This window comes from Lissotriton vulgaris, chromosome 7 (genome assembly GCF_964263255.1).
Source record: "Lissotriton vulgaris chromosome 7, aLisVul1.2, whole genome shotgun sequence".
Classification (NCBI taxonomy): Eukaryota; Metazoa; Chordata; class Amphibia; order Caudata; family Salamandridae; genus Lissotriton; species Lissotriton vulgaris.
Genome location: NC_141695.1, coordinates 1,661,645,200 through 1,661,670,289, shown reverse-complemented (window position 1 = coordinate 1,661,670,289; position 25,090 = coordinate 1,661,645,200). Strand labels below are relative to the sequence as shown.

Here is a 25,090-nt window from a genome sequence, read left to right as displayed (position 1 = left end):
TCATGGACAGGGCATTCTCCCCGTTGAGGAAATCTGCTGGCGTAGTACAGGCATTTGCTGTTCCGCTGTGCCGCAAACATATCCAGAGTTGGTGTGCCCCAAACTCGGAATATCCTGTTCACCTGTTCCTGTTCCAGTTCCCATTCGTGGCAACCTTCGAAGGATCTGCTGAGGTAGTCGGCTAAAGAGTTTTTAACCCCTTTGTACATGCTCCGCTCTGAGTGTTATGCCGTGTTGTATAATCCACTCCCACATCTCTTGAGCTTCCTGCGATAGGGATAGAGATCTTGTTCCCCCTTGCTTGTTTATGTAAAACATGCTGGTGGTGTTGTCCGTATGCACCAGTACTGAAGAATTTGCAATTCTCGGAAGGAACGCTTGCAGAAAAAAGGAAAATGGCTCTTAATTCGAGACTGTTGATGTGTTTCTGCCGATACTGATGAGACCCTCGGCCTTGAATCTGGAGGTCCTGAAGATGGCCTCCCCATCTCTCCATTGATGCATCCGTAGTCAGAATGAACTCCGGGATAGTTTGAAGAAACGTGAGTCCCGGATACAGGTTGCTTTCTTTTGACCACCATTGGAGAGCTTGTCTCATTCTGGGTGTCATTTTTATGCTATCGTCAAAAGATCCTCCTATTTGTTGCCACTGTTATTGCAATCCCTCTTGCAATGGCTTCATCCTGAGCCTTGCAAAGGGAACTAGGTTGATCGCTGAAGAGCACATCCCTAGAAGAGACGCATATGTCCGGACAGAAAGTGTCTTTTTTGCTGAGATCTGTTTTGCCAGTCTTTGGAGTCTGTCCTTACGTTTCTGATACAAGAATGCTTTGCACTTTTGAGTGTCCAGTGAGGCTCCCAGAAAGATTAACACCTGTAGGGGCTGCAATTGTGACTTCCTTGCATTTAGAGTGAGCCCTAGACTTGAGAATAGACGAAGGGCGCTTCTGACCGCCTGTCTTGTGATCTGTTTCGATGGTCCTTTGAGCAGCCAATCGTCAAGGTATGAGAAGACCTCTATCCCCTGGGACCTCAACGCTGCAGAAACTGGGGCCAAGCACTTGGTGAATATTCTTGGTGCTGACTTCAGCCCGAATGGAAGCACCTTGAATTGGAAGTGGACGCCAGCCACTGTGAATCGAAGGTATTTGCGATGCTTGAGGTGTATAGGGATATGGAAGTAAGCGTCCTCCAAGTCCAGAGAAGCCATAAAATCTCCTTAGTTTAGACAATTCAGCACATCTGCCAAAGTCACCATGCAAAAGCTTTGTTTCTTCAAGAATTTGTTGAGCTTTCGCAGATCCAGAATCGGGCCTCACTCTCCCGACTTTTTCTTTATTAGGAAGAAGCGAGAGTAGAATCCTCTTCCTTTCTGCGAGATTGGAACCTACTCTATCGCATTCTTGCGAAACATGTTTAAGGCCTCTTTGAACAATAAGTGAAGACGAGGGGGGGGACCCTTGGGCGGGGTCATAGGTGGTTTCTTTAAGAACTCCAAAGTGTGTCCTCTTTCCACTAAGTCGAGGACCCACCGGTCCGATGTGATGTTCCGCCATTGATGGTAAAAAGCAGAGATCTTCGCGCCCACAGGGAGGAGAGGATATTGGACTGGCGTCCGATCTAGCTAATTGAAGTTTGTTTGCATCTCTTCCTTGGTTGTGTGATCTTTGTCTTCCTCCCTGACGAGAGAAATTACTGGAAGTAGACTGTCGGTATGATGACTGGTAATACGGTTGCTTGTACTGTGATTGGTATTGCCTGTTCTGTTGGTTATGATAACTACCACTGGAAGAAAATCCACGACCTTTTGCTCCTCTAAAAGAGCCTCTCTTGTATTGCAGGTTACTTAGAGATTTTGCAGTGTCAGTGTCTGTCTTGATGGTGAGCTGGAATGGGGCAGTGAGATAAATAACGGTGATGGATCAAGCCCTGATCTTTGGACTGGGTAAGAGTGGTCTGTTTAAGTCAGACACTCTGTTCATCACCACCCCCTTTTCTAAATCGTTTTTGGCCACTATAGGTGTGGCAGGGTATACTCAGACATGAGTCCCTTTCTCACTGCTCCATCAGGATTCAAGCAAGCCGGGCCGAAGAAGGCTGAAATGCCAGAAACCGGTCCCCGGTAGCTTGTCTCCTTTCTGGTGAAGAATTGGCTTGGTAGTTTAGTCTGCCCTGTTCCCATGATGCACTGGGCCAGGGACAGACTGATTTGCATATAGCCAGGTTCTGAGCTGGGATGGGGCAGTGAGATAAATAACGGTGATGGATCAAGCCCTGATCTTTGGACTGGGTAAGAGTGGTCTGTTTAACTCAGACACTCTGTTCATCACCACCCCCTTTTCTAAATCGTTGATGGTGAGCAAGGCATCATCTATGTGCTTACCGAAGAGCGAGTCCCCGTCGTAAGCCATATCGAGGATCTTAGTTTGCACCTCAGGTCTGAAGGAGGTTGCTCTGAGCCAGCCCTGGCGTCGGAGCACTACAGCACCCGCTAACTGACGGAAATTAGTATTTGCGATGTCTAGGGCGCAATCTATTATTTTTGAAGCCGTTCTCTCTCCTTCCAGCAGTATCTTACGTGCCTCTTGTTGACGATCCTCCGGAATAAATGTAATGAATTCAGACAGCTCCGACCACATCTGTTGGTCGTAGCGGGCAAGAATCGCCAGAGAATTTGCTGCCTTGATAGAGGATGCAACAATGATGGAAAACTTCTTGCCTATTAGGTCCAATCTTCTGCCCTCTTTGTCCGGCGGCGTTAAGATTAGAGTGGACAGATTTTTGGACCTCTGTTGAGCAGCTTGGGGTATCACAGAGTCCGGACATGGGTGGCCTATCAAACAGGATGGAGTTTCTGGCGGTGCTCTGTACTTTTTCTCAATACGAGGAAGTACTGCAGGGATGGAAGCGGGTGTTTCATAATTTTAAGACCTTCCTGCCATATAAAGTCTATAATGGGAATGGCCCTGGTAATCCTCCTATATCCCTCTTTAAAATCGTGTAAAAAGCAGTCCGACTGTTCCTTTGAATGATATTATGAAAGCCGCCGATGTCCTCCGCCGGAGAATCAGAGGGTTGTGGCAAAGGAGGCGAAGGCATTGGTTTTACGTAATCATCCCACGGATCCGCAGTTGTGTTGTCTTGAGGCAGCTCACCTTCCTCTCTTCCCTCTTCATCCGAAGAGGAAGTATCCCGATCCTCCTGTGGTGCGGGTTCTGCAGTGTGTCTATGTGACACTGGAGGCTGCGGTGGAGGAGGGGCAGGCACGTCCACTGGTACCGGAGGTACAATCGGTGTCGGTGGGAACATTTGGCGATAGTCTGCCAACATGGCTTGCAAATCCTGTATCAACGAAGGAGGGAGATGACTTGTCTCCTCCGAACGTGGAGGTATGTATGGCTGTCTATAGAAAGGTGTGGACTACTCCTCTTGGTTGTAATGTTCTTGAATATCTTCTTCGTCCTCTTCATCCTGGCATTTTATATGCAATTCGGATGGATGGCGTGCAATCCCAAAGGCACCCTCATTATCTCCATCATCCTCCTCAGAATCTTCCTCCCCCACATATGTTTCTAAAATCTGCGATGGTAGCAGTGGAGAAATATTGGAGTAGTCTTGCCTATGATAGGTCTTGATCTGAAAATGAGTATAGGCCACAGGTGAGTCATGAGACACCTGAGGTAAACTAGGCCAGGGTCTTGCTGGCGGAGTCTTGGATATAACTGGACTCCTTGTGGATTTAGGCGTCTTAACAAGCTGCGCTGAAGGCGGCTGGTTCATTGGTGGAGGTGCCGTCGATGGGATCGTCGTCGACGGTGATACTGTAGATGGACTTTTCGACGACGGGGCCGTCGTCGACGGGATCTTCGTCGACGAGGCCGGCGTCGATGGGGTCTTCGTCGACGAGGCCGTCGTCGACTGGGCTATCATCGGCGAGGCTGTCATCAACAGGGGCGTCATCGATGGGTTCTTCTTAGATCCAGTCGTCGACGATGATTTTGACGTCGACGGGGCTTTCGTCGTAGATGACTTCGTCGACGAGGGAATCGTCGTCGATGCAGTGGTTGTCGTCGATTATTTTGCGTCATTAACCCCTGAAGATTTCTTAGAGGAAATCTTAGCTGATACAATAGGTGAAGTAATGGCAGATGTAGATACTGTCACAGAGGAGCTTGAGATGGCAGAAGTCACAGAGACTGTGTGAGAAGATACCAGAGAGACAGTCTTTGCCTGGGTCTTACTCACAGTTTTAGATGAAGATCCTGAAGGCGGAGAAACTGGAGATTCAATAGGAGGAGAGGATGACCTCCTTGAGGGTTCAGACACCATGAGAGGATTTGTGTTGTTTTTTCCTCTCAGGAGAAGAGCCATCTCTGGATCTGGCTCTTTTGCTGGATGTTGAAGCTTTCTCCTCATCATCTGTGGAAGATGATTTAAGCCAAAGTAGAACCCCTTGCCTCCCTGTCTCTGATAGTTTTGGCAGGGAAGGTGCGGCAAATCCTGCAATCCTTCACAATGTGAGAGGGATGCAGGCAGTAGATGAGGTCCTCTTGCTGATCATCTACATGGACCCTCTTCTTATCACAGATCCTGCAGTTCTTGAAAAGAGCTTTCTTCTCAGACATTCTGAAGAGAAAAGTAGAAAACTGAGTAGGCACTCAGGGAGACTCCCTTCCACACGACGTGCGGTGAAAATCTGAGGAGAACTGCTTCTGCATGGAAGATTCTAGAGGGTGCTGTCAGCTGATCGTTTGGGACTACTTTTCAGTCCTTTTCGTATAATGAGGTAGATAGCCTGCTATGTTTTGAGCCTTTTTTGGCCTATAGTCTTGTCAGCCTACTACAGATTGTTGTAAGGCACTGCTTTTGTATATATAATTACCGTGGGACTACTGCCTCGGCGACAGTGGATGATTCAGGCATGTGAATCTATGAAAGATATCCCAATACTGGATAACTCTGTCTCCCAAACTCAAAATCAGGGTCTTGGATACAAAAATCCAGTGGATGCATGTGCATTCATGCACAGTTACTGACTGAACTTCTTGTATTGTCCATTCAAGTTGTGAAATAACTTGAGTTGTCTGAGAACCAAGGTCACTGCTTCGTCTTGCTTGCTCACAGAGGTATTTAATAGTAAGTGCAAATGAGTGTAATACCAATTAATTGGAAAAGACCTGCTCTACATTAGGTGTCAATACAACAAAACGACAAATATATGACGTTACTTTGCTTGCGTTTACAACGCATAACATTGCAACGACTTGCTGTAGGGGGCGCTGGAGTTTGGAATAGTACTATTCCAACTCCAGTCTGTGCAATAGTAGGGAAGGTGTTGGATTTAAAATCCAACACCTAAAGCCCCCTACAGCAAGTTGTTGTAGTGACTTGCGTTGTAGTGGTATGACGGTAACAACGCTGTTGTTTACTGAACGCATTGTAATGGCACCGCGTTGTACCAACAGCGTTGTAAACGTTGTTTCTCCAAAATTACCATCCGATAATTTAACCTACTTTAGGGGTTACTTGATGTTGGTTTATTCTGTTAATTAACTTATTGTCTTTAATAAAGACGCTATCACATCCAGAGTTGATTCTGAATTTGTGGTTACATTTTCCAAAATGTACTGTATATATTCTATGCAATCATTTATAATTGTGCATCCTTTTCATTTTAATATTTATTTGATAGATTATGACTTGCAAGTGGCCATCACAGAGGCTTTGTGTAGAATGACATCAGAGAAACAGAGAGCAGACTTAGCGGCCCAGTGGTTTCAGTTGGATTTTGTTGCAAATGCTTTTAAGGGAATCAAGGATACAGACTTTGAAACGGTACGTTGTAAAATTTAATAAAATACATTGAAAGTAAAAAAAATATATATATATACATACACATTGGGCCCGATTCACAGAACTAACTTAAGACAAAATCCTAAACGTACTACCTTGGTTATTCACAGAAGGCATTTAGTAGTAGTAACGTTAGGATTTTGTCTTAAGTCTGCCTTAAGTCTGTCTTAAGTCTGTCTTTAGTCTGTCTTAAGTCTGTCTTTAGTCTGTCTTCAGTCTATCTTTAGTCTGTCTTTAGTCTGTCTTTAGTCTGTCCTAAGTCTGTCCTAAGTCTGTCCTAAGTCTGTCCTAAGTCTGCCTTAAGTCTGTCTTAAGTCTGTCTTAAGTGTATCTTAAGTCTGTCTTAAGTCTGTCTTAAGTCTGTCCTAAGTCTGCCTTAAGTCTGTCTTAAGTCAAACTTAAGACAAAATCCTAAATTTACTACCACTAAATGCCTTCTGTGAATACCAAAAGTAGTAGGACAGACTTAAGACAGACTTAAGACAAACTTAAGGCAGACTTAAGATAGACTTATGACAGACTTAAGGCAGACTTAAGACAAACTTTCCTATCTTTACTACTACTAAATGCCTTCTGTGAATACCAAAAATAGTAAGTTTAGGATTTTGTCTTAAGTTAGTTCTGTGAATCGAGCCCTATGTCATGTGGTGAAAAACTTAATTAGTCTAAATGTTATTTTTGTTTTATTAAATAGGACTGTCGAAAATTTCTTAACCAAGTGAATGGCATGCTAGGAAGCAAAAGAAGGTAAACATTTACATGTTTTATATAAATACATTAAAAGTATAAGCAAAGTTGGTCAGGAATAAGCAGAACAAAGTACCTTTCTTCCGCTTCATGAAAAGTTAAGTGTTGATTTCTACTTCATTAAATTATTTGTCTTTATCGCATAAGACAGCAATATTGTGATTTTAGCAATCTCTGATGTGATCTGAAATAGTAATGCATTTTCTGATAAATATTCTGAGTCCCATAGAAATCAAATATTGACAGTAAAAACAAGTAACATTTTTCAATGTAGTGAGGAATGCTAATATACAAAGAAGTAAGATCATGCCACTAAAGGCCTTACTTTGAAGACGACCTTCAGCAGAGGAGACCTAAACTAGCAGTTGTGGCTGGACTCTTCCTGTTGGAGTTCCTGTTAGTGTAGACCTAAGTCATTTTTACATATAACAGGTTCCTGTTTGAGGTGGCACAGTGGGCAACAAATGATGGATTAGAATATGGCCGAGTAATTACTAGTGGCTGCAATTTAGCCAAGCATTCAATCAATCACTTTGTTTTTTCTCAGTGAGATGCTCTAAGTGTAACAGAGATCCCCCAAGTGCAACTGGTAACCCCAGATGTAGATCACATGTTTACTATTCCAAAGTACTAAGGGCCAGATGCATCAAGCATCCATTTTGCGATTCCTTATTAGCGAAAAATAAGGAATCGCTAATAAGGAATAGCAAAATGGAATGCATCAAGCAATCACTATAAAAATAGCGATTCCTTAGAATTCCTTAATTGCGACTCGCAAATTGCGAGTCGCAATTAATGAATACCTGATTCCTATGGGCCTAGAGGCCCATAGGAATGAATGGGAAGACAATCTCAATTTGCGAATCGCAATTAGCGATTCGCAAATTGAGATTGCGAGTTCAAGGGTGCAGGGGTGTCCAAAGGACACCCTGTTACACCCCTGAATGTGAACTGTGCACATATGTTGCGCACACACATGCCCTTAGGGCATGTGTGTGCGCAACATGAAACTTTGAAAAATTCACAAAAGTGCATTTTTCAAACTTTTTGCAAATTACCATGAAGTTGTACTTCGTGGTAATTTGCGTGCCCTATTAGCGAATTCGCTATTTTTGATACTTTCATGCATTGCATTTAAGGAATCTCAATTTGAGATTCCTTAAATGCAATCAATCGCAATTTTGCGAATTCTCTATTTGCGATTTTTGCATTTGGGATGATGCATCCCAAATGCAAAAATTGCACTCGCAAAGGGCCAGATTCTGAGAATCTGGCCCTTTTGCGAGCGCATTTCGCTTGATGCATCTGGCCCTAAAGCTGCAACTCTCTGACGAGGCAAAAATATGTTGAAACCAGTATGTGTTTGCTTATGTTCCCATTCAAAGGCAACCCGGCCTGATAGTATAAGCTGCAGATTTTCATTTTAAGCAGAACCAATTCAGCATTTGATATGCCTGATTCATGTTTGATATGGCACAGTGTGCAAACATATTATGGATTGAAATGTGGCCTGAGTCATCACAGTGGCCAATTTTAATTGAAGCATCAGCTTGTTTGGTGCACTCAGTGCCCTAAGAGCGATGTATGTGCCCAGAATTGGTTCCCAGCTCACTGTGCCAAACAACTCAAACTATATCTCATTGATGAGGCCTAAGTAAGCCAACGCCAATCTGGGGTTGCCTTTCTTCCCTTCTATACAGCATAAGATCATGGGTGATTTGCATATAGTTGGTCTATGTCTAGAATGTGTATGTGTATGCCAGCAGGTTGGACAGGACTTGTTTATGGAGCCCAGCTCTAGTGGAATGATCTGTAACAGTAAACGGCCCCGGGAACCGAAAGACTTTGAGCCATGAGAAGGAGGGGCAGTTGCTCATGGCTGGTTCTAATCCCTTTGAATCTTCCTTTTGATCCAGGAGTGTGGATTTTTGCTCAGGGATTTCTCTCCTGTTGCAACCCCTCAGCAAGAATCCATAAGGGAGCAGTTCCACTAGAAAGTGGAGAAGCTTCCCTTTCCAAAGGTATATCTTCTGTCCAGATCGGTGTTGGGGGGTCTGAGCTGCGCCCAAGAACACTCATCAAACTGAAAGCAGCCAGAACATTCATCTAAAAGTTTTTCAGTTTCTCCGTTGATAATGTCAACACACATAGTGGAATGATTGTCATCAAAGCAACAAAAACAAAAAAAGGCTCGGGCTTCATCAGAACCTTTTCTCTTACCTCCCAATGTGGGTGTGAATAGGGAAACACTGTAATGCGCGCACCCAAGAGTTTTCCAGCCCAGGTAAAAGCAAGTGTCTTTCATGTCTTCCGCTCTCCAGAGGTGCTATGGACACATAAAAGTCATGTCCTCTGCACTTAACTGATTTCATAAAATTAAATTTATCCTATTGCTGCAGTTATTCTCACCGAATAAAGTCTGTACAACAGAACAAAGTAAAAAATTGGTTCTAAAACTTATTTTTAGGATCATATTTTTTCAGCCATCCGTTGAAAAAAAAGGTTTTGTTGTAACATCCTGCACTGTTTGCAGAGATGCCCATATATTGTTTAAGCATTTTTTCTGAAATTACGAATGTATTGCTTATTGACATACAGGCTTGAACTGTGTTTCTACAGGGTGTGCCTTAAAGAGTCACAATGCCCCAAATAAAAAGCATTGTGTCCCTTTCTTAGTACACTCCCCTCATATGAAAAGACCTGAACTCTAGTCAAAGAGGTGAGAGTACCCTCACTGTAACCTATGCCAGAAGCTATCTCACCTCAAATTTCGACTGCTTGTCGTGTGGATGGGAGTGCTGGACCTTTTCTTTTACTTAAAAACAAATCTATCTGTAATTCAGATGGATATTGTACTGAAAACCCTTCCTTATGTAGTAGAAGTGAAGGTCTTTCCACTACCATCTTTGGATTGGATAAAAATAATGTATTTCATCTTAGAAAATCCTTCCAAAAAGAGACTGTTTAAGGCATGGGATTTCTGTGAGAAAATTAGTGCCTTCACAGATGACCCTCACAAGATGTGTATTTATTGCCTGTGCCCAAATCATAAAGTAAAAGATTTTAAAATCTGCTAAACATTTTCAGCAAAACCTATAAATGATTGAGAGAGACGACTCCTAAGATGGATTCAGAAAAATAAGTCTTTTGAGAACCCCGAAGAGGATGAATGTGTTCCAGGCCTTCAATTATCTAAATAGAAAAAGGTGACAAAACTTAAATCAGATCTGCCTAAGACTTTTGAAACTTATGACTGCGTACTATCCTCTTCTGACGTACAAAAGGGGGTGGTGATGGACGGAGCATCTGAATCAATCAAACACTCACACCCAGTCAAAAGATCTGGGTTTAATCCATCACCGTTCTTTAGCCCACTCTGCCACCCCAGTTCAGACATGGCTATATGCAAATCAGTCTGACCCTGTGCCTCATGGGAACAGTCTAGCCCGAACTGCCAAGCCATGTCTTCCCTGGACCGGAAACAAGCTTCAGAGGACCGGTTTCTGGCATTCCAGCCGTCTTCAGCCCGGCTTGCTTGAATCCAGAGGCAAAGTGAGCAAGGGACTCACGTCTGAGCATACCCTGCCACACTTATGGCGGCCAAAAGCGGTACAAAAGGGGGTGGTGATGGACGGAGCATCTGAATCAATCAAACACTCACACCCAGTCAAAAGATCTGGGTTTAATCCATCACTGTTCTTTAGCCCACTCTGCCACCCCAGTTCAGACATGGCTATATGCAAATCAGTCTGACCCTGTGTCTCATGGGAACAGTCCAGCCCGAACTGCGAAGCCATGTCTTCCGTGGACCGGAAACAAGCTTCAGAGGACTGGTTTCTGGCATTCCAGCCGTCTTCAGCCCGGCTTGCTTGAATCCAGTGGCAAAGTGAGCAAGAGACTCACGTCTGAGCATACCCTGCCACACTATTGGCGGCCAAAAGCGGTACAAAAGGGGGTGGTGATGGACGGAGCATCTGAATCAATCAAACACTCACACCCAGTCAAAAGATCTGGGTTTAATCCATCACCGTTCTTTAGCCCACTCTGCCACCCCAGTTCAGACATGGCTATATGCAAATCAGTCTGACCCTGTGCCTCATGGGAACAGTCCAGCCCGAACTGCAAGCCATGTCTTCCCTGGACCGGAAACAAGCTTCTGCGGACCGGTTTCAGGCATTCCAGCCGTTTTCAGCCCGGCTTGCTTGAATCCAGTGGCAAAGTGAGCAAGGGACTCACGTCTGAGGATACCATGCCACACTTATGGCGGCCAAAAGCGGTACAATGGCCGGGCTGAAGACGGCTGGAATGCCAGAAACCGGTCCTCGGAAGCTTGTTTCCGGTCCAGGGAAGACATGGCTTGGCAGTTCGGGCTGGACTGTTCCCATAAAGCACAGGGTCAGACTGATTTGCATATAGCCATGTCTGAACTGGGGTGGCAGAGTAGGCTAAAGAACAGTGATGGATTAAACCCAGATCTTTTGACTGGGTGTGAGTGTTTGATTGATTCAGATGCTCCGTCCATCACCACCCCCTTTTGTACCGCTTTTGGCCGCCATAAGTGTGGCAGGGTATGCTCAGACGTGAGTCCCTTGCTCACTTTGCCACTAGATTCAAACAAGCCGGGCTGAAGACGGCTGGAATGCCAGAAACCGGTCCTCGGAAGCTTGTTTCCGGTCCAGGGAAGACATGGCTTGGCAGTTCGGGCTGGACTGTTCCCATAAGGCACAGGGTCAGACTGATTTGCATATAGCCATGTCTGAACTGGGGTGGCAGAGTGGGCTAAAGAACGGTGATGGATTAAACCCCAATCTTTTGACTGGGTGTGAGTGCTTGATTGATTCAGATGCTCCGTCCATCACCACCACCCTTTGTACCGCTTTTGGCCGCCATAAGTGTGGCAGGGTATGCTCAGACGTGAGTCCCTTGCTCACTTTGCCACTGGATTCAGGCAAGCCGGGCTGAAGACGGCTGGAATGCCAGAAACCGGTCCTCGGAAGCTTGTTTCCGGTCCAGGGAAGACATGGCTTGGCAGTTCGGGTTGGACTGTTCCCATAAGGCACAGGGTCAGACTGATTTGCATATAACCATGTCTAAACTGGGGTGGCAGAGTGGGCTAAAGAACGGTGATGGATTAAACCCAGATGTTTTGACTGGGTGTGAGTGTTTGATTGATTCAGATGCTCCGTCCATCACCACCCCCTTTTGTACTACTATCCTCTTCTGAACCATTGTGAGAAAATATGCAAAAAACCTCTGAAAAAATCCGAGACCATTGTCTTCTGATCAAGAAGAAACGAAGAGAAGTTGCATTCACTACATTATCAGGTTCCTTCACCTCAAGTAAAGCAGACAAAATTGATGGTACTACCAACTGTAACTCAGTCAATAACATGGTTGGCCCCAAACACACTGCCTCCCATCTTAGCCTTCCATCAACTGTTGACACATCCGGCTAAGGAAAGCAATAGTTGCTCACTAGTACATCAATGACAACCACCTCCTCCAGAGACAGTCCTGTCAGCGACCCTATAGTCAGAAGATCTGCTGATTAAGAGACTGTTGACGACAGGTCCATCAACCAAGGCATCATCATCGACAATCCAGTCAATGAAGTTATGATCTAACATGTTAGCAAGGGCACTGTAAATAAAGTCACTGTTGATGACGCCATCAGAAAAGCAGAAGGAAACCTGTGGCTAGATCATACTTTCCAAGTAAAGTCCCTTTATATCCACTTGTTAACCCTGTGGAAACTAAAGCAGAGGAGGAATTAGATCCAGGCAATCCCTAAAGAGCTGGGCACAGTCCAGGTCAAATTAAATAAAATAATATGATACTGAGGAATAACAAGGGTACTCTCCACGTAAAGAAACCAAATCTCTGCACCCAAATTATCCAAGCCTACACGAGCAACAGTGAGGAGAAGAGCGAATACCATAGTCGCCATTCCAATCTGTGGAGGTGTATGAAGAAGACCGGGATCACCCAGTTATTGAGGTACCTATAGACATTGTAAAAGTTTTGCTCAGTATGATGGCTGACTATTGCCTTAGGTTCTCTATGGGATCTGAATCACGGCAGACTCTAAACACAAATAAGAAGTTCTAGGAGAACAAGATGTGGTGGATCAACCACCACCTCCAACAGCACGCCCTCAAGTCCAACATTTTGGTTATATACCTCACAGACCCGTCGCAGCGTCAGAAGGACGCTAGACCGGTACTTAAGGCAGGCAAATTAGGTGGCTGAACACTTGGGAATTGCCTCTAGGCTACTTTGGCAATACAGAGGAACTCTACTAGATTGTAAAATACAGCGCGCTCACCAGGAGCACTACAGCACATTTTAAAACCCCCGTTTTTGTCTGCTGAGTTGAAATTAATTTTGGCACATTTTACCTTGATTTTAAAATTGTACTATTCACTTGCCGCATACCTGCACTTAAATTTGTGAAACACCGCGTTTGGAGCGGATCCCTGTCCCTTTTGGAATTGCACCACACCACCAGAACGGCGGACATCTTGGGTGAGGGCTAAGGATTGGTGCGGTCTAGTCGTCAGAAGGACGCTAGACCGGTACTTAAGGCAGCCATGCTGAGGCGCGGCGGGCTCGCCGGAGCATCGCCGGAGTCACGCCAGAGTCCAGCCCGTCTGCGCCCGTCCGCGCTCGGACGGGCACGGGGGCAGGGACCTCTGGCCAACGGCGTACTTACTCCTCGGAGGAATTGCGCTGTATGGATAAAGGTGAGGCACGCTTGGATTGCGTAACTCTGCTGAAACTTTGAGAATACGCGATATCTGTCCCCCATAATGTGACCCCTTCAGGGCTGTACTCTTCACTGAAAATAGCTAGCTTAAATACCCGCTCACTCTACTGTCACCATGTAGAAGTCTATAATCTGTTGCAGGACAACGAGATAGATATGCTGACCCTATCAGAGACCTGGATGGGCGATAGCTCGATGCCGGACATCATTGCCGCTCTCCCTAGCGGCTACGATGCTATATGGCATAACCGCCCAGGAAATGCACGGGGGGAGGGGTAGCGGTTCTTTTTAAAAAGGCTTTGTCAGTGGAAAGATTGCTGTCAGAGACAGTCGATCTGGCTGATCTGCTTGGGGTGAAAGTCACCGTGAATAACTCATGTTGGGTGGTGCTAGCTGTCTATCGCCCACCCAATGCAACCCCACTTATTTGGTCCCATTATGTCGGACTTATGTACCCGTTATACGAAAATCTTAGTCACAGGAGATTTTAACTTACATTAGGATAAGCCCCATTGGGACCTGTCTATGCGCCAACTGGACACCATGATGTCAGCTCTAAGTTTCAAACAACTTGTGAAGGCTCCCACACACATTAAAGGTCATATCCTTGACCTGGTGAGGACTACAGACCCAAATGTGGCACTTAAAGATGTTGCCCCGTGTATATGGTCTGACCATCATCTAGTATCCTGTGAGATACGCATTAATGGCCAAATAAATAACCTGCCACCGGAAGTCAGGAGAATCCGTAAATGGGCAGAGGTTGATTTGATAACCCTGACCAAGGTGCTCTCGCCTAGGGATCGGTCTCCGAGCCCAGGCCATAGTCTGGACCGGGAATATGCGGAGTTAACGCGGAGCCTGACTCTAGCTATTGACCAGATAGCACCTAGAAGAACGAAGCTAATAAAAGGACCCGGTAAAGAGGCTCCATGGTTTACGCCATCGTTGAGGGACCAAAAAAGGAAGCTTAGAGCTTTGGAAAGAGGATGGAGGAAAACTAAACAGGACTCAGCTAGGAACCTCTACCGAACCTCTCTTAATTCATACAAAAAGTCTATTGCTCTTGCTAAAGCCGAATACTATGAGTCCCGCCTAATTAAGGCAGCTAATGTTCAGAAAGAGACGTTCAAGATCCTGTCAGAGCTGAGTAAAAAAACCGACAGCTCTCAGTCTCCCATAAATTGCAATGCCTTTCAGGGATACTTCCTGGAGAAAGTGAGAACTATTATCCAGGAGATAAAAAGTGGCATGGCAAATGGGATGGCTATGCCTACAGCCCCTCATAAACCGGTTGACTGCACCATCGCACTGTTTCCAGAGATTGACACACTGAGTCTGGAGCAGCTGATGGGTAGAATCAAATCCGGATCTCCAGCGGACCCGTCTCCACCTAGAGTCTTTCAGGTAGCCCGTCCCTTATTGGAGGAACATATTATCTCCCTCCTAAATAGATCTTTGGAGACAGGGCATATACCAGCTGAACTTAAGGAAGCACGGGTAAGACCCCTGCTGAAGAAACCAGACGCTGACCCTGCTGTACTAAAGAACTACAGGCCTATCTCTCAGCTACCATTCCTCTCAAAAATACTGGAACAACATGTATTAAAATCCTTGTCCATGTACCTGGAGTCTCACCACCTACTTCATGAACGACAGGCAGGGTTCCGAGCTCATCACAGCACCGAGTTGGTGATGCTCTCGGTGCTGGATGAATTGAGAGGCCTGGCTGACGGTAAGAAACCGAGCGCCCTGATTCTGTTAGACCTTTCAGCAGCGTTCGATACCGTCAGCCATGCTCTGCTCCTGGAAAGAGTGAGTGATTTTGGTATCAAAGGCCTGGCCCTCAAATGGTTGCAATCCTTCCTCTTGGGAAGGGCCCAAAGGATACAACTTGGGGACGAAATCTCTGAGTTGGGGACGCTAGAATGTGGGGTGCCTCAGGGCTCGGCCCTCTCCCCACTTCTATTTAATCTCTACCTGCAACCGCTGATTGCTTCTTTGGCACGCATGGGCTGTACAGTATTTAACTACGCGGACGACACGCAGCTGTTGCTGAGTGTCGCTAACACAAGTGCCGCACAACTCCAAACCCAGAACATCTTGAGGTACACGGTCCAATGGATGACAGGAAATCTCTTGAAAATCAATCCAGACAAGACCGAGGTATTGGTGATTCCATCTGCCACCTCACCTTGGTGCGACCTCTATTGGCCCGCGGAGTTAGGCCCGGCTCCAAAACCTAGCCTGAATGTAAAGAGCCTGGGGATCAAACTAGATTGCGATCTATCAATGGTCAATCAGATCTCTTCCGTGGTGGGAAGCTGCACCAACATCATCCGACAGCTACGGAAGCTAGTCCTCGTTCTTTCCCAATCCATGTTGCGCTCTATCGTCGCAGCCACCGTGATCTCGAGGTTAGATTACGGAAATGCCCTCTACCTCGGCCTGCCGAAAACCCTGACAAATAGGTTAAAGGTTGTCATGAACAATGCTGCACGTCTCATCTTTAGGCTACCAAGACGATCCAAAGCATCTCCCCTGTTACAGAGCCTGCACTGGCTCCCCATCAAAGAGCGAGTGGAATTTAAGAATCTGTGTATAGCTCATAAGGCAATCTACGGTCTGGCACCCGCCTACATTAAAGATCGCTTGGTGGTGTACAGTCCAATGAGAACTCTTAGATCTTCAGATTCTCAATTATTGGTCTGTCCCCGGTACAAACTTGTAACCAAGGAAGGGAGAGCCTTCTCTGTGTTAGTTCCTCAGTTATGGAACACACTACCTGAGTCGCTGCGCAGGGAAGAGAACCTCCTACGCTTTAGAAAGGTGCTAAAAGCATTGCTGTTTAGAAGGTCCATGAGTGCTATATAGGCTAGTGGATGTATTTTCTGTATTGCTAAGTTATTGTTCGTACCATCGATTTCCGAGCGCCTAGAGACTTGCAGGTGATTGGGCGCGTTACAAATCAAAAATAACAATAACAATAACAATTCACATGTACACATCTGATGAAGATCAGGGCTTTGGTATTGAAAAGGAGAATTGCATGAACCTAATAGACCATGTAGTAATGAGGAGGATGAGTACATCCAACCAGCAACAGAACCACAATAGCAACAGACCCACCCACACCTCCAGTGGGATCACTGACATAATATCGAGGTACAAAATATAGACTACTAAAAATATCGATGCCAAAATATCGACAGACAAAATATCGAAATCCTATCTACAAACAGGTAAGTACAAAAATATTTACTCCAAAATATTGTTTAAAAATATATGCTTTGTAAAAATATCGAATTTCTTCAAAAATAATGTAAAATAAAAAAAAATAAAAAAAGAACTAAAATATACTTAATAATACTTAAATAACAATTTAATAATCAATTTAAGTTATAAAAAAATTATTACATTTTATTTGTTAAAACACATATATATATATATATATATATATATATATATATATATATATATATATATATATATATATATATATATATATATATATATATATTACCATAATATTATTAAAAAGTATACAATAATATTACAGTAGGATAGCGGGAGTGTAAAAATTACTGTTCCCACTCCAGAGAGTGCAACAGTAGGGAAAGCGTTGGATAGTGTAGGGGTAAATATTACTATTCCCACTCCAGTGAGTGCAACAGTAGGGAAAGCGTTGGATAGTGTAGGGGTAAAAATTACTATTCCCACTCCAGTGAGTGCAACAGTAGGGAAAGCGTTGGAAAGCGTAGGGGTAAAAATTACTATTCCCACTCGCGTTGGATAGCGTAGGGGTAAAAATTACTATTCCCACTCCAGTGAGTGCAACAGTAGGGAAAGCGTTGGATAGCGTAGGGGTGAAAATTACTATTCCCACTCCAGTGAGTGCAACAGTAGGGAAAGCGGTGGATAGCGAAGGGGTAAAAATTACTATTCCCACTCCACTGAGTGCAACAGTAGGGAAAGCGTTTGATAGCGTAGGGGTAAAAATTACTATTCCCACTCCAGAGAATGCAACAGTAGGGAAAGCGCTGGATAGCGTAGGGGTAAAAATTACTATTCCCACTCCAGTGAGTGCAACAGTAGGGAAAGCGGTGGATAGCGAAGGGGTAAAAATTACTATTCCCACTCCACTGAGTGCAACAGTAGGGAAAGCGTTTGATAGCGTAGGGGTAAAAATTACTATTCCCACTCCAGTGACTGCAACAGTAGGGAAAGCGTTGGATAGCGTAGGGGTAAAAGTTACTATTCCCACTCCAGAGAATGCAACAGTAGGGAAAGCGCTGGATAGCGTAGGGGTAAAAATTACTATTCCCACTCCAGTGAGTGCAACAGGAGGGAAAGCGTTGGATAGAGTAGGGGTAAAAATTGCTATTCCCACTCCAGAGAGTGCAACAGTAGGGAGAGCGTTGGATAGCGTAGGGGTAAAAAATACTATTCCCACTCCAGAGAGTGCAACAGTAGGGAAAGCGTTGGATAGCGTAGGGGTAAAAATTACTATTCCCACTCCAGTGAGTGCAAAAGTAGGGAAAGTGTTGGATAGCGTAGGGGTAAAAATTACTATTACCACTCCAATGAGTGCAACTGTAGGGAAAGCGTTGGATAGCATAAGGGTAAAAATTACTATCCCCACTCCAGTGAGTGCAACAGTAGGGAAAGCGTTGGATAGCGTAGGGGTAAAAATTACTATTCCCACTCCAGTGAGTGCAACAGTGGGGAAAGCGTTGGATAGCGTAGGGGTCAAAATTACTATTCCCACTCCAGAGAGTGCAACAGTAGGGAAAGCGCTGGATAGCGTAGGGGTAAAAATTACTATTCCCACTCCAGTGAGTGCAACAGTAGGGAAAGCGTTGGATAGCGTAGGGGTAAAAATTGCTATTCCCACTCCAGTGAGTGCAACAGTAGGGAAAGCGTTGGATAGCGTAGGGGTAAAAATTACTATTCCCACTCCAGAGAGTGCAACAGTAGGGAAAGCGCTGGACAGCGTAGGGGTAAAAATTACTATTCCCACTCCAGTGAGTGCAACAGGAGGGAAAGCGTTGGATAGAGTAGGGGTAAAAATTGCTATTCCCACTCCAGAGAGTGCAACAGTAGGGAAAGCGTTGGATAGCGTAGGGGAAAAAATTACTATTCCCACTCCAGAGAGTGCAACAGTAGGGAAAGCGTTGGATAGCGTAGGGGTAAAAATTACTATTCCCACTCCAGTGAGTGAAAAAGTAGGGAAAGTGTTGGATAGCGTAGGGGTAAAAATTACTATTACCACTCCAGTGAGTGCAACTGTAGGGAAAGCGTTGGATAGCATAGGGGTAAAAATTACTATTCCCACTCCAGTGAGTGCAACAGTAGGGAAAGCGTTGGATAGCGTAGGGGTAAAAATTACTATTCCCACTCCAGTGAGTGCAACAGTGGGGAAAGCGTTGGATAGCGTAGGGGTAAAAATTACTATTCCCACTCCAAAGAGTGCAACAGTAGGGAAAGCGTTGGATAGCGAAGGGGTAAAAATTACTATTCCCACTCCAGTGAGTGCAAAAGTAGGGAAAGCGTTGGATAGCGTAGGGGTAAAAATTACTATTACCACTCCAGTGAGTGCAACAGTAGGGAAAGCGTTGGATAGCGTAGGGGTAATAATTACTATTCCCACTCCAGTGAGTGCAAAAGTAGGGAAAGTGTTGGATAGCGTAGGGATAAAAATTACTATTACCACTCCAGTGAGTGCAACTGTAGGGAAAGCGTTGGATAGCATAGGGGTATAAATTACTATTCCCACTCCAGTGAGTGGAACAGCAGGGAAAGTAAATACTTCATATATTATTTTAAAACACTATATATAAAAATTAATTAAAAGTATTTACCAATTTAATATAATATAATAATTAATCAATTAAAAATACAAATTAAAAATAATTATTACAATTAGTTAACTATTAATACAAATTAATTACAAATTAATAATTAATAATTAGCAATTAAAAATTATTTAACAATTAATTCAAAGTAAATACAAATAAATAAATTAAATTATTTAATTAATTACAATTACATTACTTCCCACCCTATTCCCCTATAAACCCACAACCCGCTACAGAAAATAAATTAGTAAAATTAACATAATTATCAATTAAATAAAATTAATAGGCAATAAAAATTGAATTAATTACCAAATAAAAATTAATTGACAATGAATTCAAAATACCAATAACTAAATGTACATATTTAATTAATTATATTTAAATAATTCCCACCCTATTCCCCTATAAACCCACAACCCGCTACAGAAAATAAATTAGTAATATTAACATAATTATCAATTAATCAATTAAATACAATTAATTGGCAATACAAATTTAATTAATTACCAAATAAAAATTAATTAACAAATAGTTCAAAATAAATACCAATAAATAAATTTACATATTTAATTAATTATAATTAAATTACTTCCCAGCCTATTCCCCTATAAACCCACAACCCACTACAGAATTAAATTACGCAAAAATTAAATAACATAAAATTACTTAATTAAAATAAATTATAACATAAATACACACTTTTCACACATATAACATAAAAAACACTATAATAAATTCGATAATATTAAAAATTCGATCATTTTAATAACCTATATTATATACTTTGATATTTTGACTTTCTATATTTTTACTTACCTTAAAAACGATATTTTTGATGACTATATTCTGTCCATTCAATATTTTATCCATTCTATATTTTGAAGTCGATATTTTGTCCATTCGATTTTTTGAAGTCGATATTTTGTCTGTTTACCCTCCAGTGGTATCACCACCGGATCATTAGTGAAAAGGGCTGCCAAATGAGTTGATTGACCAGTTGTTGTTGGAATGAATGATTGCTTACTCTACAACTTTAAAGATACAGCCTGAAAATCCACTAGAAAGATGGCCGTAATTCAGCACCTATGGCAGGGGAGTGTTAAATTGAAGCTGACACCAGCTGCTGTGGCACCCTTGGTGCCCAGACTAGATAAAAACATACAACGAGCCGGAAAACTCACCAGTGTGTTTTCCTAATTATGCCAAAGCAGATTATGTTGCAATGCAGGGTTCACAAAAGAGAGGCAGAAATCCCAATACACATTACACTGCCCCACCTGGAAAAGGATGCAGAATGGATGCATTTGCAAGAGAGTCTCTTCTATGGCAGCAATGACAATAAGAGCAGCCAATGCCATTGGAGTTGTGGGTAGTTATGATCGCCAAATGTGGTTGGAAAATGCTCCATACCTGGAACTAGTGACAAAAAACAGACATTAAAGAAAATACATCAAAAGGCTCTGGAGGGTCATACCTGGTCCAAAACAGTAAAGTGTCCCTTTTCCCGGATTACTCCTTGGAGGTTCAGAGGCGGGATGCTTCCTTTTTGGAAGTTAAAAAAGTGTTGAGGGATGAAGGGATCCTATACTCACTGATGTTCCAATCCCTGCTGCAAGTTATTCTGGATGGTGTAGGAAGGTGGATATCTGACTATATGGTTACCCCTACTTTTTGCCTAGTGTTTAGCTGGTTTCCGACTTAGTTGACCTGGGATCCTGCTAATCAGGGCCCCAGGCTATCTACTCTCACTGTAAAATGGACTTCATGTATTTTAGGTACATCTCCAATTGGATATTGGGTCACCTTATGAGCCCCTGTATAGTGTACCATAGGTACCCAGGGCATAGGTGCATTCAAGGCCTACCAGGGGCTGCAGCATGTATTATGCCACCCCTGGCTGGCCATCCAAACTAAGTCACATCCTAAAGGGAACGCCACTAGGTCCCAAACCGATGTCAGAGCCGTGTACTGCATTTAGCATTCAATATTTTCTGAACCTTTTAACATTTTAACATTTCTTGAAAACTGTTCTCTTTTTAATCATTTAGTTCACCACTTTTTTGTGCGCAATTACACAAATCCAATCCACACGCAAGGAAAAGAGGCCATTTTCCAGATTTCTTATGTTTAAGATGGGCCTTCCGAACCTTCTTCAAAAACACGTAATAAAGCCAAGTTCATAAAAAGCAGTTTATTCAAACCCAATGCATTTCAAGCCAACCAGGCTCTTCGTCAGGGGTAACTGTAAATTACAATATACATCAGTATTAATATGACATCCATTTTATCATGAACAGTTTATTCTGTGTCTCTTACTGTCATTTGTTCGTTTTATTTAATCATGGACTATGTTAATGTCTCCCTCGTTTTTCCAAACGCGCTCATTACATGTTGCTCACCCCCGAATATTTACTTTTAGATGACCGGCATATTTAACTTCCCAAAACACATGCTCACTTGCTCCACCAATATCAATGCTACGGCTTCCCTTTAGTGCACTTGTCTTCTCCCTCCTCACCCTTAATACAACTGCACGTTCGTTCGTGTGTGCTTGTGATTTTCAAAATGCTCACATAATCTCCTTCCTTCCCTTGTAACTAGCTATTCTATCAGAACTCTCCCGTTTTAACCCACCTCCACTATATTAGTGCGCTCCTATTTTCTAGGAGGTTTCTCACATACCTGCTAGCGATCCTTCATGGTATTAAAAAGTCTGTTATCCTCCTTACTCCAAAACAATGCAGTCCTACACTGCCGGTCATCTAAAAGTAAATATTCGGGGAGACATTAACATAGTGCATGATTAAATAAAACGAACAAATGACAGTAAGAGACACAGAATAAACTGTTCATGATAAAATGGATGTCATATTAATACTGATGTATATTGTAATTTGCAGTTACCCCTGACGAAGAGCCTGGTTGGCTTGAAATGCATTGGGTTTGAATAAACTGCTTTTTATTAACTTGGCTTTATTACGTGTTTTTGAAGAAGGTTCGGAAGGCCCATCTTAAACATAAGAAATCTGGAAAATGGCCTCTTTTCCTTGCGTGTGGATTGGATCAGTGTAATTGCGCACAAAAAAGTGGTGAACTACAGGATTAAAAAGAGAACAGTATTCAAGAAATGTTAAAATGTTAAAAGGTTCAGAAAATATTGACTGCTGAATGCAGTACACGGCTGTGACATCGGTTTGGGACCTAGTGGTGTTCCATTTAGGATGTGACTTAGATTAATACGTGACGATTGGGCTGAGCACGTTTCCGTTGAGCACGCCAAAAGTTAAATAGTAATGAAAATATCTGGAGTTGAATTCAGGGAGAACATGGACAAGCAGGAGTGCAACCCCTCCACCCATCATGTTGGCCATCCAAACTGACACAACTGCTGATCACTCAGCTGGGGCAAGGTCGTGTAATCACCCCTTGCTTAGGTATAGTATTCCTATATCTACCATTATATATAGACACATATATACCTATAAGTCACTCCTATGGCAGGCCTTAACAATCCTGAAGGCAGAGTGCTTGGTTTTATGTGAAATGGTGCTCTAGCATGAGCTGAGCATGTCTGCAGCTTTCGGAACCATGTCCTTATAGCTTTTCTATGATATAGCCATACCATATACTCTTAAGGGCATTATAATCCCCGCGGTTAATGCTAACTTTGGTTTGGCTTTATCAAAACATGTTGAGTAAGGTGTCATACGCTTTGGAATACTACCCCCCGTCAGTCCTGGCGGCGGGGGTAGCATTCCACCTTTCTAGAGGGAGAAGACATGTAGTTGTAGCTTTGCCCGGTTAAAGTTAAACAGAGCCTCAGCATCACAAAATGAATGCTGCTGCCACAGCCACGAGTCTGACCTCCTGTTGCTGGACGAAACTCCGGCAGGGGAGGCCTGGACAAGGTGGGTTGAATGAAATGAGACACTGCCTGGGGCACACAAGGTGCTCTATGCATAGCCCGGTTCAAACCAGTTGCTGGTGCACTCCAGCCCCAGCTCTGGCGCGAAACTGGACAAAGAGAAAGGGGTGTAACCACCCCCTTCCCACGTTCCACCCATAGGAGGAACCTAGCAGGTAATCCAGCCCCTTAGATTAGTATAAAGCTAGGAGCTGTGTCTAGAGACATTAGATTATCCTGAAATGAAACTCTGAAACGAAACTCTGGACCTTCGACATTCTACTGCAACTAGAAGACTGAAGAATCTCCCTTGTGGTCAAGGAGTGACCACCCTGTGCAAACAGGCACCATCAGTGACTTGCCTGTTTGCTTTGTCGACGCTCCCGCCGGAACCCGAAGACTTAGCGACGCAGCCTCTGGACTTCCAGACTTCTCTCACTTCGACCCACATCCACAGCAAAGCTGAGACTGGTGGCGGATACGAGAGACGTGGGACCGGACTATTTGCAGTACCTGCTTTTTGCTAACTGTGCAGCTTCTGAGGCTTCCTCAAAGTGGTGCATTGGGACTTGAGAAGCCCCAACCTCGTGCGGTAAGTGCACCGAAGCTCAGCCCTCCACACTCCACGAGTGCCGAGTGGGGCCTGCTCCTGCATTTCTCCTCAACGCGTCTTCGCGGTTGCTAGCCCGTTGGCTAGTGGCCCTCCTGAAGACATCCTTTTGAATCAAGACCGCTTGCCTGGCTGCTCTGGGATTGCTCCTGCTTTACTGTAAAGGGGAAGCTCCCCAAACCTTGCTGGTCTGAACAGAAGCCGATCTTCCCTTCCTGCGTGGGTTGCCTTGGCCAAGGCTTGTTGACTCCAATCCGGAAGCCGACACCGCCAACAGCGAGATCCTTCGTGGGATAGTCCGTATCCAGCTCCTGGTCGTCGTCGATGCCCCCTGGTCCACGTGGCTGCAGAGACATGCTTCACTTCTTCACCTGTTTGCATCTCTACATCGCCTGGTTCCTTCTTCGTTCCTTCCCGGTCACTGGCTAGTGACCCAGAATCTGTCCCCTCTGCTTTCAGGTTCTTCACTGCTTCGATCCACCCTTGGATCCATCCAGACATCTTTCTCCTGGTCGCCTGCAGCATCTTTGTGCAGCTCTCCATAGGATTCGACGACGAAACGCGACACGAAAGAACACCTATGCACCCGGCTTCCCTGGGTGAGGTAACTTGAGTACTCCTGTGCTCCCGTGGGTAATAACTATCCAAGTGTCCTAGTTTACCTGGGTTTTCCCGTAGTCCATCCGGAAGTGCCCGAAATCAGCTACTTTGTAAACTTTACGTTCCCATTGAAAGTCTATGAGAACCTGCGTGAGTGTTTAGACACCGCACACGCATCCTGTGGGACTCCTACTTCCTAACCTTTGGTTGTTCAGTGTAGCCCCAGCGATTTCTTAGGCCTACTCACCTTTCCTGAAGTGGTTCTTATACCACTTACTTAGTATATGGTTCGTGAGGCCCCCAGGGCAGAATTGTATTTTTGCAACTTATAGTATGCTTATTGAGTCACTTGTACTGTATCTCAAACTCTGACCTCATAAAGAGTGCAGAGGGGTTGTGTTAGTAATAAATACGTATATATTTAATATATACCTTGTGTGGGTCCTTTCATTTGGTATTCAAGGGGTTAATCACTTCACGCCTCGATTACGGAAATGTCCTGCTCTTGGGAGCTTCTAGTAAAAGCATAGGACGACTGCAGGTACTGCAAAATGCTTCAGCTCGCCTAGTGCTTAGACTCCCACGAAGGGCTAACTCTAAAGCCACCCTGGATGCCCTCCACTGGCTCCCAGTGATTAAAAGAATAAAATACAAAGCACTCCTCATATGCCATCAGATTATCTGGAACAAAGCCCCCGGATATCTGTCAGGTCTGGTTACCAGATACGAACCACGCAGATCACTAAGATCTA

General features: G+C 44.0%; 1 protein-coding gene across 1 annotated transcript in view; it reads left to right on the top strand.

The window, feature by feature from the left end:
* SYCP2 (synaptonemal complex protein 2) overlaps nt 1–25,090 on the top strand; it is a 3,993,018-nt gene that overhangs the window by 661,543 nt on the left and 3,306,385 nt on the right. The window contains exons 10-11 of the mRNA XM_086932653.1: nt 5,693–5,835; nt 6,548–6,600. Coding sequence (XP_086788779.1) covers nt 5,693–5,835; nt 6,548–6,600 — 196 coding nt within the window. The remainder of the gene's footprint in view (nt 1–5,692; nt 5,836–6,547; nt 6,601–25,090) is intronic.